Source organism: Ceratotherium simum, chromosome 16 (assembly GCF_057802395.1).
Source record: "Ceratotherium simum simum isolate JZ-2026a chromosome 16, ASM5780239v1, whole genome shotgun sequence".
NCBI classification, from domain to species: Eukaryota; Metazoa; Chordata; class Mammalia; order Perissodactyla; family Rhinocerotidae; genus Ceratotherium; species Ceratotherium simum.
The window spans coordinates 62,212,391-62,231,080 of record NC_141915.1 but is presented as its reverse complement, the minus strand read 5'-3'; the positions used below and the strand labels follow the sequence as shown (position 1 = coordinate 62,231,080).

The following is an 18,690-nucleotide window of genomic DNA, read 5'->3' as shown; positions in this document are numbered from 1 at the left end:
AGCGATGGGAGGGCTGGTGTATTGAAGGAGCTCAACTGTCTGTGTGGGGACTCGACCGATGCAAGAGGAAGGTCAACCCCAAATCCACGCACAGACACCTTGGAATGCACCATGTCATGTGGATCAGATGTGAGTTTCCCTTTTGTACTTTTGTTTGATTCAGGGCCAAGCTGCTGAAATGAAGTTTCTAGTCCCTCAGGGAGTGCAGAAGTTTGGCAAGGGTCAAAGTAGAGACTTCTTGAAATAAGACACTTAGGAACTGCCAGTAGACAGCTAGGAGGGAGTTCAGTGCAACATGTCTGTTGCCGCAGCACCAGGCATGGAGCAGGGAGGCAGGGACACAAGCTCAGTGGCCCCTGGCATGTGGAGGACCCTTGGGAATTCAGAGCTAAACTGAAAAAATTTTAAAAGTGCCTGGGACACGGTAGTTTGCTAATCCATGTTTTTTTTTCCTGCCCTCTCCTTGATATTCTTAAATTTCTATGCACCAATCAATGAGCCAACTGAATAAGGCAGTGAGAAGGAAAAAGGAAAGAGATGCCCTCACCTCTGAAAAAGACACACTCCAGCTGCTTTACAGCAAAAAACTATCCTCTTCTCTTCTTCAAAATTTGAGAACTGGCTATTTTTCTTATCTATAATCACAGCAGAAATCCCTCCAGACCCATAAATTCTAAGTTTTAGGCTCAGAAATAACCAATTGATGGATTGGGCTTATGTGGGGAAAATCTACTCGAGTCTTTCTGGATGGTGACAAGTTCACTGCTATGTAGACACGTCTCCAGGAGGACATACACTGCATTTGCTAAGTGTTGCCCAAGCCAATCTCTCCACTGGGGTGGTCTAGTCCATTCATCTACCTAGAGCTCAGGGTCAGGGGGCTGTGGCAGCCGTGACCAACACGTCTGGACCACTCAGTGGAGGGACCCGACCACACACAGGACACAGCGCAATCTGAATTATTTGCAAACTGCAAACCTTTTGAGTAAAAAGACAAATAAAAATGTACATTCCAAGGTATCTGTAAAGTGCCTGGAAGATGCAGATTGCTGCCCTGAGGTGCTCTGATCCATCCGAGCTTTAGCTTGCAAGCTAGATTTTGCGACTATCATACACGTGGTCTCATTCACATGATGGTTTCATTTTTATTTTTTAAATGGCTGAGTTATAAATCCAGCTAGTGTGCAGTAATTTCATAATTTTTAATATGCGTTATCTGCAGTAACATTGTGACAGCTCCATACTGTGGATTGACACACAATACTTAGAACAGATTTATCATATTTGGTCTTCAGGTAAATAATAAATGTTTTAAAATTGCCTAAATATACCATTCTGAGCCGTTTCATTCCACCAGGAAAATACAGATTTTTTTCCCTCTCTTTAAAAAAAAATTAAATACCAAAATAACTACATTTAAATAAATAACGTTATAATGATGACATTTAAAAATTCACAATAAGGCCAAAGCCCTCTTTCTATTTGCATGGCTGCTCAGCCCTGACCCTCGGAACACTCTGGAAAGGTGAGTGGTTTTCTTCTGGAGGAGCATGGGCTGAGGTTGCAGGGCCTCCTACTTCTCATTCTCTCACCTTTGTTTACTTTCCTCTCGCTTTTATTTTTGTAGGAGAGGTCAGCCTTAATATGGGATTCAGTTCTGAAAGGTTGAAGGGAATTTCCTACTACAAATCAGAAAACGACCTAGATGTTTCCAATGCTGAACCACAGGGCGCTTGCTTCCAACCCCTCGTGCTATCATGCAGCTTCTGCTCCACCCCAGCAGCTGCTCTCGCCGTGAGCAGGGCAAATGCAGTGTAGATAGCTGGTTGGGCGATGCCGAGAGCTGGTGACGGCACCTAAAACAACGATCATGCCCCAGAAAGATCTGTGACATTTGTTTGAAAGGGTGTGTGATGAAAGACTGAATCTTTTTCCAGATGTAAGAGTCATAGTTCTGTTGTTTGAAACACACAAAATACTCGGGAGACTTACTTTACTTAGAGTCAACACAAATAAACAAACAACAAAAAGTAGCAAGAAAGAGAACCAGTTAAGTGCAGCTCCTTGAGGCCGCTAGTCCGGCAGGAGTCCGGAGTCCTTTCCGTTGTGTTTCCGTGCAGACCGCGGGCGTCCGTCTGTCATCGTCCGTCACTGAAACGGAGGTGGATTAAATTCATCTGGCACCTGCTCTAACACGGAAAATTCGCAATGTCACCAAGTAGCTCCATCTGAACTTTAACAGGACAGACAAAAGTAAATCATTCCATAGGCTGAAAACAAACAATAAAAACAAACAAAACTACGTTGTTTCTTTTCCCCAAATGAAATCCACACGAATGGTCCTGTGTGATTCCAAAATTTCCAGAGTAGAAATGGAGTGATCTGAAATGTCAAAGACCCCATTATTTTGTAAAGAAAGAAAGTACACCTCAAGATATTCTAATTCCACATGTGAACAAAATACTGTCTCATCTACCAGTGCCAGCCCTGCAGGTCCTCTGAGGGTGGCAGGGTGGCTCCTGCCCCATCCCCTAGAGGGGGCCCCTGTCCCAGCAGATCCGCTTTGCACCAGGCGCCATCCTCACTCGGAAGGTCTGTGAGTCTTTACTCGGAGTTAAAAGCTGAGCGCGGGGTGGGGAGACACTGCCAGAACCAGGTTTTGTTGCATGTGTTTTGTTCAATGTGACTTCTGTCTTTAAATTAAGGAGTTTTAAGGCCACCTGGGTTTTGTGTTTTCAGTGCTGAGGTGACGTCCAACCGCAGGGCCCTCTACCCACCGAGAGTATGCGCTCCGAGCGTCGGTGAGAGGCAGTGTCTCCTTTTGGCACCACAGAGTTGATGTTAAGGGAAGAAAAGCTCTCCCAGTCGCTAGTTCTGGACGCCCTTCTCCCTCACGGCTGCCGGCGGCGTGTCCACACTCAGGGCAATGACAATACTCTTGCCATCTTCGGTCTTGACTCGCTTCAGCTCCGGCTGCTCTGACTGGTCGCCGTTCTGGCGCTTTGTGGGCAGGGAGGCTGACGCCGATGCATGTGTCGCCAGCATGTGCAGAGGACTCGCTGCTGCTGCAAAGAGACAATGAGTCAGATCCCATGCTCTTGGGTGAACCCTCACCCCCTGCTGGAGCCCCATGAGACCTCAGGCACCCACCGCCTCCAGACTCTGCCCAGAGGGTTGGCTTCTCTGTATGACCGTGCATGGCCTGCAGTGGCCAAGGGCACCAGAGCCTGGACTGGGCCCCTGGGGACCAGAAACCCTGTAGCAAGTTAACTGTGTGATCAGTGGGTATTTTTATTAATAGCTGGCATCTTTTTTATTAGTTCAACAAGTGAGTTATCTTGACAGAACCCCAGGGGAAAGTGAGGCTCAGGGTCAGGCAAAGGTGGTACAGACAGCAGATGGCCTTACTGTTGAGGCAAAGGGGCTACTGCCAGCGTTCTCCCCTGTGCAGAGGCCCCTCATCCCCAACCTCCATGCTGATGCTCCCAGATTACTTCACACAAGAGGAGGGAGCAGAGCATGTGGCTGAGGCTAACCACGAATCACAACGAGCAGAGCCCTGGGCTCTGCCTGTTCATCTCCTTCTGAGTTGCATGAATCTAGAGAGTTTATGAGCAGACATGTGCCCACGAGCCCCTGGACTGGCTTCTTGGCTTCTCCTTGGCCCCACCTCCACCGCCAAACCCTTCTTCTCTCAAGTCTTCACCACGGAGAGACCCTCCCTCCTCGTGGGCCCACGTGGGACTTCCCTGGCTGGGCACAAGGGCCTCTACCACTCCAGCCCTCACCTGTCCCACGCTCCGCACAACCAGGCAAATTCCAGGAGATGAACAAAAGAAGGGTCAGTCTGACTCAAGAAAGTGCCACTTCCTCAAAGTGAGAAGGCAGGACTGGGCTGGAGAAGAGGCCTGGAGCCACTCCACACAGGCTGAAGGAGAGGGGTCCTAGGAGGCACAGCATGCCTCATGACCACTCACATGACCCGGAGAAGCAGCATCCTGTCCAGGGAGACCCCTGCCCTCCCATTCCTCGTACCGAGGGAGGTTTAAGACCAAGGCAACGGATGACCTAATGGGGGTCTTACCCACAGAAATACATGCGTGCCCAAAAGAAGCCTGGAACAGCAACCCTTGTCTCCTGAACATGCCTGAGTCCTTTGGTCTGACACAGATGCTGTCCGGCCACACTGATGTTACTAAATTAGATGTTAATGCTGTCATTGGTAGAACTCACAAATAGGTTTGCTTTACGTGCCGCCTAAGAGCTTTAAGCATAAGGAGTTTATACCCAGCTTTACGACTCTAGGTGTTTTCATTTTAATACATTGCTTTGGCTGGCATGAGGGAACTGCAGAATTTCCTCCCAAGAAATGGAACTTGAAGCTAAGTAAAGAGATGATGCAGGGTATGCAAAACGAGAGAAACATGAAGTCATGAGATACACGCTGAACTCCAATCCTGCTAGGAGGCCAGTGGCCCCATCCTCATCTCCAGATTCAACACCATCCCAAAGTCCCAGCAGGCTTTTGTGTAGGAATCTAAAATTCACGTGGATCAATTATACCTTGATAAAGCTGAAAAAAAAAAAAAAAAATCATATGGCAATGCAAAGGACCTAGAATGGCCAAAACAATTTTTGAAGAAGAACCAAGGGGCCGGCCCAGTGGCGCAAGCGGTTAAGTGCGCATGCTCCACTGCGGTGGCCCGGGGTTCACTGGTTCGGATCCCGGGCGCGCAACGACGCACTGCTTGGCAAGCCATGTTGTGTCAGCGGCCCATATAAAGTAGAGGAAGATGGGCACGGATGTTAGCTCAGGGCCAATCTTCCTCAGCAAAAAGAGGAGGATTGGCAACAGATGTTCACCAAAAGAAGAAGAAAAAAAAAAACACCATAGAAGAAAATTTTAGCGACCTTGGGTTTGACAAAGATCTTTTTTTTCCCTCATCTGCTGCTAATCTTCCTCTTTTTTTTTTCCTGAGGAAGATTGGTTCCTCCTCTATTTTGTATGTGGGACACCGCCACAGCATGGCTTGATGAGTGGTGCATCGGTCCACGCCTGGGATTCGAACCTGTAACCCTGGGCTGCCAAAGCAGAGCATGTGAACTTAACCACCACTGGGCTGGGCCTGACAAAGATCTTTTACATAATCTACAGGGGGAAAAGGGGGCCAGAAACTTCATAGAAAAAAAAAAAAGTCAAACTAGGCTTAACAAAAATGTATATGTTTTGCTCTTCAAAAGACATTATTAACGAAACAAAAAAGCAAGCCCCAGACTGGGATAAAATATTTGCAAACTATATATCTGACAGAGGACTTGTGTCTAGAATACATAAAGAACTCTTATAACTCAGTCAAAAGGAAACAACTCAATTTTTAAAATGGGCAAAAGATCTGAACAGACATTTCACCAAAGATAGTCAGATGTCAAATAAGCACATAATAAGATGCTCAACATCAGTAATCATTAAGAAAATACAAATCGAAGCCAATAAAAAAAACTAGAATGGCTACAGGAAGACTGACTACACCAAGTGTTGGGGAGGGTGTGGCACAGCTAGAACTCTCATCCATGGCTGGTGGGAATGGAGAATGGTATAACCACTGAAAGACCATTTGGCAGTTTCTTAAAAAGTTAATTCTACATCTACCATATGACCCAGCCAGTCCACTCTTAGATATTTACCCAAGAGAAATGAGAGCATTTGTCCACTGTGGAAACTGAGCATAGTGGACCCATAGGAGGAGTGCTGAAGGGGCAACCATCGGAGGTTCTGACGAAGAATTATGAAAACAGAACATAAGAGTGAGCTCAGTGTCACTGATGATACAAATTTAGAATCTCTGACTTTCTGCTAAAAGCAGCTAGAATCCCAGATAAACAGCTGAAAAGCCACACTGCTTGGCAGCCATGTGCTGGCTCCCTGCATGCATTCGGGTTGTGTTTTTTTCCCTCTTAATCAATAAGCTAGTCCTGTGTCTATGAACTGGTGAGTTCCTTTGGGTCTCGATTCTCCTGTTGACCCCAACAACTGGAGAAAAGGATGGGATTCCCTGAGTGAGCCCTCCCAGTGGCCACCTCAGGTCAGCTAAGAGACTGCCCTGTGTACTGAAGTCTCCCTTCACCTGCTTTGGTGCAACAACATTGCGTTCCCAGAGAAAATACCAAACCCTCACTACAAATTTCAGTTGTTATTATTAAGCAAAATGGTAATACAGTTTTAAGGTCTGGTTTGTGAGAGGCCTGGAATGCTGCCAGGTCTCGCTCTTCCAAGGCTGACCCCTCATTGTCTTGGGTTTGGAAGAACACACTCATGAAACCCTGCTGTGCAATGACCAAAGGAAGCTCTTCTGAGGCAGAGAGATGGGTGCCCTTGCGGGAATTTTTAGAAAAACCCACCCCAAAACAAATAGATTATTGGCAACTCTGGAAATAAATGAAAGAAAAAATTGGGTGGACATGAAGAAAAAGCCAAGACAGTGACGAAGGGATTCTGAGACTGAAAGTGCTTGCTCCTGCTCCAGGCCTCACTCTCCACACGGCTCCTTCTGCTCTATCTCCATCTGGAATTTGGAAGGAGGGGCCGCTGGCCTCTCGGGTACAGGGTTCCCAGTGGCCATGGGACCCAGCAATGACTTCCCTTGGGAAAGAGGAGAACTGCCAGCCTTATCAGTGTCCTGATGTGGGGCCACCAAGTCCTGATTTCACCATCAAGCCTCCCCCAAACATGGGAAACATGACCGGGGAAGCAACACTGATGAAGAGGCAAGAACAGAGGAACGGAGGAGCTCTGGTTGCCCTGGTAACTTGCGAGAGAGGGAATGAAAAAGCAGTCAGGCTCTAGAAGGCAAGCTGGCAACACAACTCCAGGGGTGTATGACCCGACTGACTTTTCAACCCACTCAAGAAAATGAGCCCTACCCCTTGGTATCTGGCAACTCAATGCCTCCAGGAAGGTGCAGAGGAGCACGGAGCCGGCGCGAGGGGAGGGTGTCACCATTGAAGAGCTCCTTCCCACTGCCCCGGGTGTGGGGACGTGCACTGGCTGCTGCACAGGCTGCTGGGCTAATGGAATGATGCAGGGGCTGCCAGGGTGAGCCACCAGCGCAGGAGGCAATTCTGTAATTTAGACCAACCTTTCTTGTTGTACCCCAACTCAGAAAAACATCCGAGTTGTGGGTATCTTTGGACCACTTTCAATCTGCTTTTTCTCATACTCACAGGGACCTCAGGCATCAGTGCCACGTTGCATACTCATAAGACAACACCCATCCGACTCGATTCTCACCAGACCAGCTGTGGACAACTAAGAGCTTTCAGATCCTGGCCACCTGGGTGACCACATGGGCGTGGCCTCGACTTCATCTGCTTCAGCTACTGGGCCTATCCCGACACTCGCTTCGTGCTCACTGAGGCCCCTCGTGCAACACACGAGGTCAGAGAGAACACCCTCTTGGGCAGCCCAGGGGGCTTTGGAGGACAATGTCCTCCCAAACACAAGACCAGCCCCAGTGCTGAGGCCAGCCACCCTGGAGAGCTGTAAGTCTCCAGCCTTGAAGAGACAGGTCCGCTGACCTAGAAGGGACACCAGGGTGTGGGTCTGTGCACTGCCGTGCCTTCAGGGAACAGGGCACCTGCGGCTGGACCCTGGTTAACGTGGGGCCGCTGATTCCATCTCCACTGTGTGTTCATTCATTTGTTCCTTCATTCATTTACTCAAGAATAACTGCTGTGTCCCTTTTATGAATAAGGGCCTGTGTGGGTGCTGGAGTAGCGCTGACACGGAGCCTGTGTTCTTCCAGCAGCACAGACACACCACACTTCTAATTATACTCTCTTGGCCCCTGTGGTACACAGCTGAGATACACAGAGAACCCTGGCCCAGTCTGGGGAGATGCCCCACAAAATTCTGGCTTAAATAAATGTTATTTCAGGATGCGAAGCTGTTGTAGAATCAGAGCAGAAAGGAGGGTTAACGGTAGGCCGGGGGCAAAAGATCAAAGCCTGAAAACTGATCTGAATGGGAGAATTGAACGGCGTGGCGGGGACAGAGCAGTAGAGAGCAGAGCCTGCCTGTCCAGGAGGAAGGGATGTGGGGACAAGACTAGGTCCCAGACTCTGAAACAGAGCATAGCTTGGTTCCTCAGCCACACTGAGCACTGCCTCCCGCTAACGGTGATCTGCAAACCCTTAGGGTAGGCGACAGAAAGAAAATGAAACCATCAGGGCAGTGAGGAAGACTGAGGAGTGGGAGAGGTTTCAGCATAAAGAGGTGGCAAAGGCAGCTGAAGGGACACTCCAGGCCAGATGCAGCAGATGGGACACTGGCAGAGCAGTGTCAGCCCAGAACTCCAAATCCTATCAAATGACAGAAAGCAGTTTATGGGCCGGCCCTGTGGCTTGGTGGTTAAGTGCGCGCGCTGCGATGCTGGTGGCCCGGGTTCGGATCCCGGGTGTGCATCGAGGCACCACTTCTCCGTCCATCCTGAGGCCGAGTCCCACATACAGCAACTAGAAGGATGTGCAGCTATGACATACAACTATCTACTGGGGCTTTGGGGGGAAAAGAGAAAATAAATAAAATCTTTAAAAAAAGAAAAAAAGAAAAAAAAGAAAGCAGTTTAAAAAAGTAACACAACCATAACCATGCTAGCGAACCAGATATGTGCACAAGTCTTGGAAGGGGAAAGCAGCCAAGATCTGTAATGGAGAAGTCAGAGCCAAGAGCCCACCCCGCAGCTGGACTCCTCCCACCTCTCCACTCCCAGTGAGCTCTGGGGGCCGAGGGCCATAGGAGGGTCAAGAAAAACACCAAACTTTCTTCTGTGTACCTTTTAAACAGAAGTGGCTCGTGCCCTCCCTACGCCCAAGGCAGCAGTACCTGAAGCTCAGGGCAGTGCTGTCCTGAGCATAAGCTGGGCACATGCCTGGGGCGACAGGTTTTGTTTCCCAACGGTGAGAGGGTGGCTGTGGAGACGGGTGTACCCTGCTCTGTGCAGGAGGCTGGCTGTATCCTGACTCGGGGCTCTGCTCCACGCAGTCCTCTAAGAAATGACAGAAAGCTTCCTGGGAAGGCCATGCAGGCCCCCGGGGAAGCAGGAAAAGGGCACCATCTTCTCCCTCAGGGACCCTCAGCCCTCAGACAAACGGTGCCTCAGCAGGCGGGCGCAACTCCAGAGTCACCTTCCAAGGGGATGCCAGCGCTGTCCTGACCCCTCTCGCCCCCCATCCAACCATCAGTACAGTCTACACACACAGGTACAGTCCTCCCTCTGCCTGAAGCCTGTCACCTTTTGCCCTCTCCCAGTGCATCCTCGGCCACAGTTTGCAGGCCCTTGCAGCCCACAGCAGCTTCCCCACGGCTGTGAATATCCCCGCAATGCCCATCGCGGGCTCAGATGCTCCCTAGTCCCCAGTGCCACCCACCTGCCCCACTTTCCACATCACTGGCCCCTGGCCCTGCACTTCTCCCTGCCAACTGGCTGTCCTGTTCAGTTTCCTATCCGTGTCCTGTGACACGCTCTCCACGAGGGCAGGGACTCCACCCCCATTTGAGCACAACACATGGACACGTTTCCAGCTACAGCCCGGCACTACCCACTCCTAAGAGGTGCTTGCAACAGACGTGAGTGAATCAGTGCCCAGAACTGAGCAACACAAGACAGGAGACCAGCTTACCAGTGCTGAGCCGCTGTCCCAGGGGAAATACAGGGTGGGGTTCATTAACTGATCAACACATACCTCGTTTTACGTGTGTTTTTGGTTAAAGACAACTTATTTCCTCTGTAGTGGTGACTCACTAACATTGAACTCATGCCCGCAGGAAGCTCAGCTAACAGTTGTGTCTTCCCATAAGGGAAGCCCTCACAGCCTCCTGCACCTAAACACTAGAGGCCTTTGCAGTACTATGCTTGGGGGTCGTTTTAAATGTCAAAATCACCAACAAAAACCACAAAACATGAAAAACGTGGCAGTGACAGACTGAGACATGGACGCGTGCTGACAGTCCAAGAGATGAAATGAGGAGTAGCGTCACCTCACCCAACCTCAGCTGGGAAACAGCTCGTCCAACTCAAATGTTCTGCTGCTCTGCACGTGCCCAAGAATGACTGCGAAAGCACAGTGAGTACTGATTTAGGACTTACAAGATCAGCTCCCAGAAGTCCCACAGAACATCAGCCTCAGACAGGCAGGCGCCACAGGTGCAGAGTCACCCAAGGCTGCACAGCAGCAGGTAGCAGAGGCAGAATGATGCACTGGGGCAGGGGTGGGATAATGACAGCACCCGCTTGGGGCAGGTGGCTCTGCCTTACTCGTTGAATCCGCCTGAGCTGAGCCCCTAGAAGTTCCCAGCAGCAACTCCCTGCATGCCAGCTGTGGGGAGACACCGGGCAAAATGATGTGCGGGTCAAGCGGGTGCTCTGCTTGCTCCAACTACAAACGCTGCAAGTGATTCCTAGAGGAGGCTGGGGTCCAAACAGGAACGTGGGGCTAAGTCAATAGAGCACGCCATGCAGGTACCAAGACACGGGCCACCCCCAACTGTCACATCCACCCCCACAAAATCCTTTCGCATCCTTAATACCTGGCAGGACCCTGATATGCGTGATCATGGTAAGACCTTCTGCCTGGATCCCCGTGCAGCACAGACTGGAGGGCTAGGGGCTGTTTTCTGTGAGCATGATGGAGACTCTCTTCAGGACGATAGGTCAACACTGGCCTGAGACTTCTCCTTTAGGGTCATAGGAGGACACTGTCAGCAGAGTGAGGTGATCTTTCTTCCTGACACCTGCTGCCTCCCAAGACAGAGGCCTAGGGTAGTAGAGTCTCAGCAAAGACTGACTGAGCACCTGTGACCAGAACCACAGTCCAGTGGGGAAGAGAGGCTGAGGAGTGGCCAGAAGCACGTTGGGTTTTCTGGGGAGCAGTGCAAGCAGCCCCAGAAGCTGCCAAGAAGAGGGTCTACCATGCACTGGCCCAGGCCTGACTTCCAAACTCATTCTCTGAGGCCAGCATTAGCCTGATACCAAAGCCAGACGAAGATACTACCAGAAGAGAAAACTACAAACCAATATCCTTGACGAATATTGATAAAAATATCCTCAACAAAATATTGGCAAACCAAATTCAATAGCATATTAAAAGGATTATACATCATGACCAGGTGTGATCTGTCCCAGGAATGCAGGGTGGTTCCACGTACGAAATCAACCAATGAAGTACAGTGCATAACCAGAATAAAGGAAAAACCCACGTGCTCATCTTCACACAGAAAAAAAGCATCTAACAAAATTCAACACCCCTTCATGATAAAACTACTCAGCAAACCAGGAAAGAAGGAAAATGACTCAACATAATAAAGTCCATCTCTGACAAGTCCACAGCTCACATCAGCCTCAATGGTGAAAGACTGGGTGCTTTCCCCTCAGATCAGGAACAAGACCAGAATGCCAGCTCTCCCCACTGCTATTCAACTCCACACTGGCAGGCCTCACCAGAGCAATCAGGCAGGAAAAGGAAATGGAAGGCACCCACATGGGAATGGAAGCAAGAGTCTCTGCTCGCAGATGACATGTTCCTTACAGAGAGGAAATCCTGACAAATCCACATACAAAAACCCCCAAACCAAAACTACTACAATTAATAAATGAATTCAGCAAAGCTTCAGGGTACAAGATCAACACATAAAAATCAGCTGTATTTCTATACAGTAGCAATGAACAATTTAAAAAGGAAATTAAGAAAATAATTCTAGGGCTGGCCTGGTGGCATAGTGGTTAAGTTGGCATGCTCCACTTTGGCGGTCCGGGGTTTGAGGGTTCAGATTCCGGGCGCAGACCCATGCAGCGCTTGTCAAGCCATGCTATGGTAGTTTCCCACATACAAAAAATAGAGGATGACTGGCACAGATGTTAGCTCACGGACAACATTCCTCAAGCAAAAAGAGGAAGATGGGTACCAGATGTTAGCTCAGGGCCAATCTTCCTCACCAAAATAAATAAATAAATAATTCCATTTAGAAAAACATCAAAAGGAATAAAACAGGAAGAAATTTAACCAAGAATTAAACACTATAAGACTTATATACTGAAAACTATAAAACAGTGTTGAAAGAAATTAAAAAGGACCTAAAAAAACAGAAAGACATCCCATGCTCATGGAATAGAAGACTTACTATTGTTTTTTTTTTTTTTTAAAGATTTTATTTATTTATTTTCTCCCCCCAAAGCCCCAGTAGATAGTTGTATGTCATAGCTGCACATCCTTCTAGTTGCTGTATGTGGGACTCGGCCTCAGGATGGACGGAGAAGTGGTGCCTCGGTGCGCGCCCGGGATCCGAACCCGGGCCACCAGCATCAGAGCGCGCGCACTTAACCACCAAGCCACGGGGCCGGCCCATAGACTTACTATTGTTAAGATGGCAATACTACCCAAAGCAATCTACAGATTCAATGCAATCCCTAACAAAATCCCAAATGCTTTTTTTGCAGAAATGGAAAAGCTGATTCTAAAATTCACATGGAATTGCAAGGTATCCAGAATAGCCAAAGCCATCTTTTTTTTTTTTTTTGTGAGGAAGATCAGCCCTGAGCTAGCATCCATGCTAATCCTCCTCTTTTTGCTGACGAAGACCGGCTCTGAGCTAACATCTATTGCCAATTCTCCCCCTTCTTTTTTTTCCCCCCAAAGCCCCAGTAGATAGTTGTATGTCATAGCTGCACATCCTTCTAGTTGCTGTATGTGGGACACGGCCTCAGCATGGCCAGAGAAGTGGTGTGTCGGTGCACACCTGGGATCCGAACCCGGGCCGCCAGCAGCGGAGTGCGCGCACTTAACCGCTAAGCCACGAGGCTGGGACGCCAAAGCCATCTTGAAACAGAAGAACAAGGTCGGAAGACTCACACTTCCTGGTTTCAAAACTTCCTACAAAGCTACAGTAATCAAAACAATGTGGTTTTTGCATAAGGACAGATGTGAATATCAATGAAATAGAATTGAGAGAAAGAAATCCAACAGAAGTCAACTGATTTTCAACAAGGATGCCAAGACCATTCAATGGGGAAAGAACAGTCTGTTCAACAAATGGTGCTGGGACAACTAGATATCCACATGCAAAAGGATGAAATCGGGTCCTTACCTCATATTATATACAAAAACTAACTCAAAATGGATCAAAGACCTAAACATAAGAGCTAAAACTATAAAACTCTTAGTAAAAGAAAACATAGAGATAAGTCTTCATGATGTCAGATTTGGCAATGGATTCTTAGATATGACCAAAGCACAAAAAACAAAATGGAAAATAGGTAAATTGGACTTCAAAGTTACAAACTTTTGTGCATTAAAGACACTATCAAGAAAGTGAAGGGAAGGGCCTGGTGGCACAGCAGTTAAGTGCTCGTGCTCCGCTTCGGTGGCCCAGGGTTTGCAGGTTCGGATCCTGAGCATGCACTGATGCACCGCTTGTCAAGCCATGCCGTGGTGGTGTCCTGTATAAAGTAGAGGAAGATGGGCATGGATGTTAGCCCAGGGCCAATCTTCCTCACAAAAAAAAAAAGAAGAAAAGAAAAGAAAAGAAAGAAAGTGAAAAGACAAACCTACTGAATGGGAGAAAATATAAATATTTACAAATCGTATATCTGATCAGGACCCACTATCCAGAATATATGAAGAGCTTCTACAACTCAACAACAAAAAGACAACGTAATTAAAAAATGGACAAGGACTTAAATAGACATTTTTTCAAAGAAGATATACAAATAGCCAATATACACATGAAAAAATGCTCAACATGATTAGTCATGAGGGAAATGCAAACCAAAACCACCATAACTTACCATTTCGCACCCATTAAGATGGCCATGATCAAAAAAACGGAAAATAACAAGTGTGGGTGAGGATGTGGACAAATCAGAACTCTCATACATCATTGGTGGGAATATAAAATGTAGCCACCGTGGAAAAGAGTTTGGCAGTTCCTCAATAAATTAAACATCGAATTACAATATGACTCAGCAATTTCATTCCTGGGTATATACCCAAAAGAAATAAAAACAAGGACTCAAACAAATATTTGTAGACGAATGTTCATAGCAGCACTATTCACAATAGCCAGAAAGTGGAAACAAGCCAAATGTCCATCAATCAACTGATGAATAAATAAATAAAATGGAAACACGTTCAGCCAAGAAAAGGAATGATGTACTGACACAAGCTACAACATGGATGAACCTTGAAACATTACGCTAAGCGAAAGAGGCCGGATATGAAAGGCGACATATTGTATGATTCCATTTACAGGAAATATCCAGTATAGGTAACTCCGTACAGACAGAAAGCAGATTAGCAGTTACCAGGGGTTAGAGTAAGTAGGCAGTGGGGAATGACTGCTAACAGTTGTGAGGTTTCCTTTTGGGATGATGAGAATGCTTTTGAACTAGTTTGAGGCGATGTTTTTCAAAACTCTAGGAATGTACTTAATGCCACTGGATTGTACATTTTAAAATGGTAAACTTTATGTTACGTGTATTTTACCACAATAAAAAAACAAAAACAAAAAACAGAACAGATGATTTGAACCCTAAGGAGATATTGGGTATAAAAGAATTATTATTATTATGTTTTAAATTTTTGTTTTTTATTTTTTTTTCCCCCAAAGCCCCAGTAGATAGTTGTATGTCATAGCTGCACAACCTTCTAGCTGCTGTATGTGGGATGCGGCCTCAGCATGGCCGGAGAAGTGGTGCGTCGGTGCGCGCCCGGGATCCGAACCCGGGCCGCCAGCAGCGGAGCGCGCGCACTTAACCGCTAAGCCACAGGGCCGGCCCAAAAGAATTATTATTAATTTAAAAAACTATAATAATGATATTGTGCTTATGTACTAAAAGAAGAGTCCTTATCTTTTAGAGGTGCATACCGAAATATTAACAGATGAAGTAACATGTCTGGATCTGGATGGGGAGCAGATGGAGGAAAATGGAAGACTGGCTGTGAGTTAATTTCCAGAATGTCGGACATTCTCCACAATAAAAAGTTAAAAAGAAAAATATCAAAGCTTCTGATTTTCAAAATTCATTAATAACAGGCACTGCTTTCCCTTCTCAAGAGTGACTTTCAAGGGTAAAGGAGGTCACTGTTAGGTCGTGCAGCATCCCAGTGCCACCTGACAGTTTCCAGGAAAACTACGTCCAGAGCCTCCACTTACCACATAATCTTTCTTAAAGCTCACCTGCCACCTCCTCCTCTTTCTCAATAGCCTCTCTCACCTACTCAGCTGGGCACTGCCTTTGAGGGATGGCATGTGGAACACAAGAACAGCTGCAAATACTGGTGATGTGACCCTGACTTATCACTGACTGGATAATAAATCTTTTTCCAAGCCAACTGATTTTTTTTTTTTTTTTTAATTTTTATTTATTTATTTTTTTCCCCCAAAGCCCCAGTAGATAGTTGTATGTCATAGTTGCACAGCCTTCTAGTTGCTGTATGTGGGACACGGCCTCACCATGGCCGGAGAAGCGGTGCATCAGTGCGCGCCCGGGATCTGAACATGGGCCGCCAGCAGCGGAGCGCGCACACTTAACCGCTAAGCCACAGGGCCGGCCCCCAAGCCAACTGATTTCTAAGTAAAAGACTGCAACCAAAATGAAGGAAAAACAATAAAATTTCTCACTAACAGATAATTTAAAATTGTTTTTGCTGAAACATTTCTTCCAGCCTCCCTTCCACATGGGAACAAGGGCTGAGGGCTGACCCAGCACTGCCTACAGCAGTGATCTCAATGGTAACAAACAGTTGTGTGGTTTTCTTTATAGCCCTGAAATACTGAGAAATGCATCTTTAATACAATTTTAATTTTTGATTTTATAAGAGTTATATTTTTGGTTTTGCTCAATTCTGTAGTAATAACAATTGATAAATCAATCCTTAGAGTCACAATTAAATCTTTAATATTTCAGGGCCGGCCCCGTGGCTTAGCGGTTAAGTGCAAGCACTCCGCTGCTGGCGGCCCAGGTTCGGATCCTGGGCGCGCACCGACACACCGCTCCTCCGGCCATGTTGAGGCCGTGTCCCACATACAGCAACTAGAAGGATGTGCAGCTATGACATACAACTATCTACTGGGGCTTTGGGGGGATAAATAAAATTATTTTTAAAAAAATCTTTAATATTTCAATATTTTGTTGTTGCAGAAAAAAATGTGCTCAATAAGACATTCAAGCATAAAGTATATGGCATTAGTACAAGACTGGGGGGTGGGGGTGTGTGAGACTGAACTACAAGGGTGGGAGAGCCTGTCTGTCTGTGTGTTTATATACACGGGTGAGAGTAGGCATCAAATTAGGGCAGTATTCAGAGCCAGTAACACATTTAAAAGAACAATGTAATTTTTTTTTTAATTTTAAAACATCAATATTTTTAGTAGTGGAAAATTTTATCCCTTGCTTATTAAATTTATGATGAAAAACTTTAGATACCAACTTAAATATGTGCAAGGCATATACAGTTTTTCAAACTCCTTCCAACAGACAGGTGGAGATAAAAGGCCCCTGACCTGCACCAGCGGTTCTCAGACTACCTGGGACGTGTTAGAAATGCACACTCTTGGGCCCCAGGCCAGACCTGCTCTGTCAGGGACTCTGGGAGGGGGCCCTCGAGTGATTCTGGCACATGACGTCTGGGAATCACTGGCCCACACCACGGCTTAAGACTAGGAAGAACGACACCGACCAGAAATGGACTGTCCATTTCTCGGTGCCACCTGCTTCCAGCCATGCACAGCAAGACCAGCCACGACAAAGTTATTCAGAGAGAAAAGCAGAACAACGCACACTACTCGTACTTACTTTGGAGACACAGGGCTTGAGGAAGAAAGCATTTTATTTATTTATTTATTTTTTTGTGACGAAGATCAGCCCTGAGCTAACATCTGCCAACCCTCCCCTTTTTGCTGAGGAAGACTGGCCCCGGGCCAACATCCATGCCCATCTTCCTCTACTTTATATGGGACGCCTCCACAGCATGGCTTGCCAAGCAGTGCATTGCTGTGTACCCAGGATCCGAACCGGTGAACCCCCGGCTGCCACAGCAGAGTGCGCGCACTTAACTGTTTGTGCCACTGGGCCGGCCCCCAAGAAAGCATTTTAAATGGGCAACTGATTGCAAATTTCTCAATTTATGCACAGTTTGGCGTGTGTTAGCCATAACTTAAAAACAAAAAACTCTTAGGTGGAACTGTTTGGTGATTACCAGGGTCAAGGGGTTGTGGGGTGGGCACAAGGCATGAAGGGAGGCATTTAGATGGTGACTGACAAACAATAATATACAACTAAAATTTCACAACGCTATAAACTATTAAGACATCAATGAAAAAAAAAAGAAATGGGCTTAAAAAAACAAACAAACAACAACTCTCAGGTGGTTAGTCTTTCCTAAAAGAAGATCCAAATCTTGTTCTCCCATTCAATTTGGGGAGTAGCAGGGTAGGAACCTGAGTCACATGAGGTAAATGTAGGTCTCGCAGACCTTTGTTCCTTAAACAGCTCAGTAAGGATTTGGAGATCAACACAAGTTTTCTGTTCTCCACCCTCTTGCAAAGAAACAATCTATTGGCACAGAGAGCTGCTTGTGGCCAGTAGCTTCTGATTTCACTGCTTGAGGCCCTGCAGGTGCCTGGGATCGGCCAGTGCAGCCTTATGATGGCCCACATGTGCGGACAACAGCACTCCACATGCCTAGGTGAGGGGCCTCAGCTAACATGACTGGATGCCAGCCCCAAGGACCCACAGGCCCGATGACACAGCCAGCCAGGACTCCTACTCACGCTGCTCCACAGGGCTGGGCAGAGGAGGTTCTCTGTCTGCTCATCTAAACACCAAGCTCCCTCAATCTGTTCTGTCTTCTCTACTCATCTACGTCAGAACACTTGTGGAGAGCTATGTGCACGGGGCTCCAAAGGGCTTTCAGAGCAAAGAGCACGGAAGAGCAGTTTTCTCTCCTTCGACCATCAGACACTCTCAAGCACACCACCACTCCCAGGGGACATTTCAGAAGTTAGGTTCCACCATCCAAACCTCAGGTTGCTTCTAGGCCACACCCAGGTATCTAAAAAAGGCAGGAATATTTTTATCTCTCTAGATATTTAGAAATGCTTATCTCTTTTCAGATGGCTCCTCTAGCGGGAACCCCATGAGAGCCAATTCCCACAACCACTTCCTGGGTATCTTATAGTATTATTAGGTTTCCTACAGTTGAGAAATACAAACATTCCCTCAGACAAAAAATTAAAATTGTAACAGTCGGAATCAAAACATTGAACACTACCCTTCATAAAAAGGGGAGCAAAGGATCTTGGCTCTCAGTACGAGTGCCCAGTTACCCATGAGGACACTGCTTACCACTGTTCACCTGGCCGTGGATGGCGGTGGGGATGGGCACCACGTGAGTCCCGTTCTGCGTTACAGTTTTTATGGGTAGCTGGTGCTGACCTAGAGGCGCCTGCTGCACTATGGTGACCGTCTGGACAGGGGTGGTCTGTGACGTCTGAATGATCCGGCTAGCAGCGCCTAGCGTGGCATGACTAATCGCAGGAATAGGTTCTACTTTCACTGAAATTAAAAGAAAAGTCACAAAGAAGAAATGACACCAACTAATATTATTGGAAAGCTTACAGAAATCTCACCACTTTAA

General features: G+C 47.1%; 1 protein-coding gene across 1 annotated transcript in view; it reads right to left on the bottom strand.

Moving 5' to 3' along the window:
* Nucleotides 1-1,976: 1,976 nt before the first annotated feature.
* FOXK2 (forkhead box K2) overlaps nucleotides 1,977-18,690 on the bottom strand; it is a 95,041-nt gene continuing 78,327 nt past the window's right edge. Inside the window, exons 10-11 of the mRNA XM_087441903.1 lie at nucleotides 18,399-18,608; nucleotides 1,977-3,065 (exon numbers count right to left, since the gene is read on the bottom strand). Of these exons, the coding sequence (XP_087298029.1) occupies nucleotides 2,869-3,065; nucleotides 18,399-18,608 (407 nt within the window). The 3' untranslated portion in view covers nucleotides 1,977-2,868. The remainder of the gene's footprint in view (nucleotides 3,066-18,398; nucleotides 18,609-18,690) is intronic.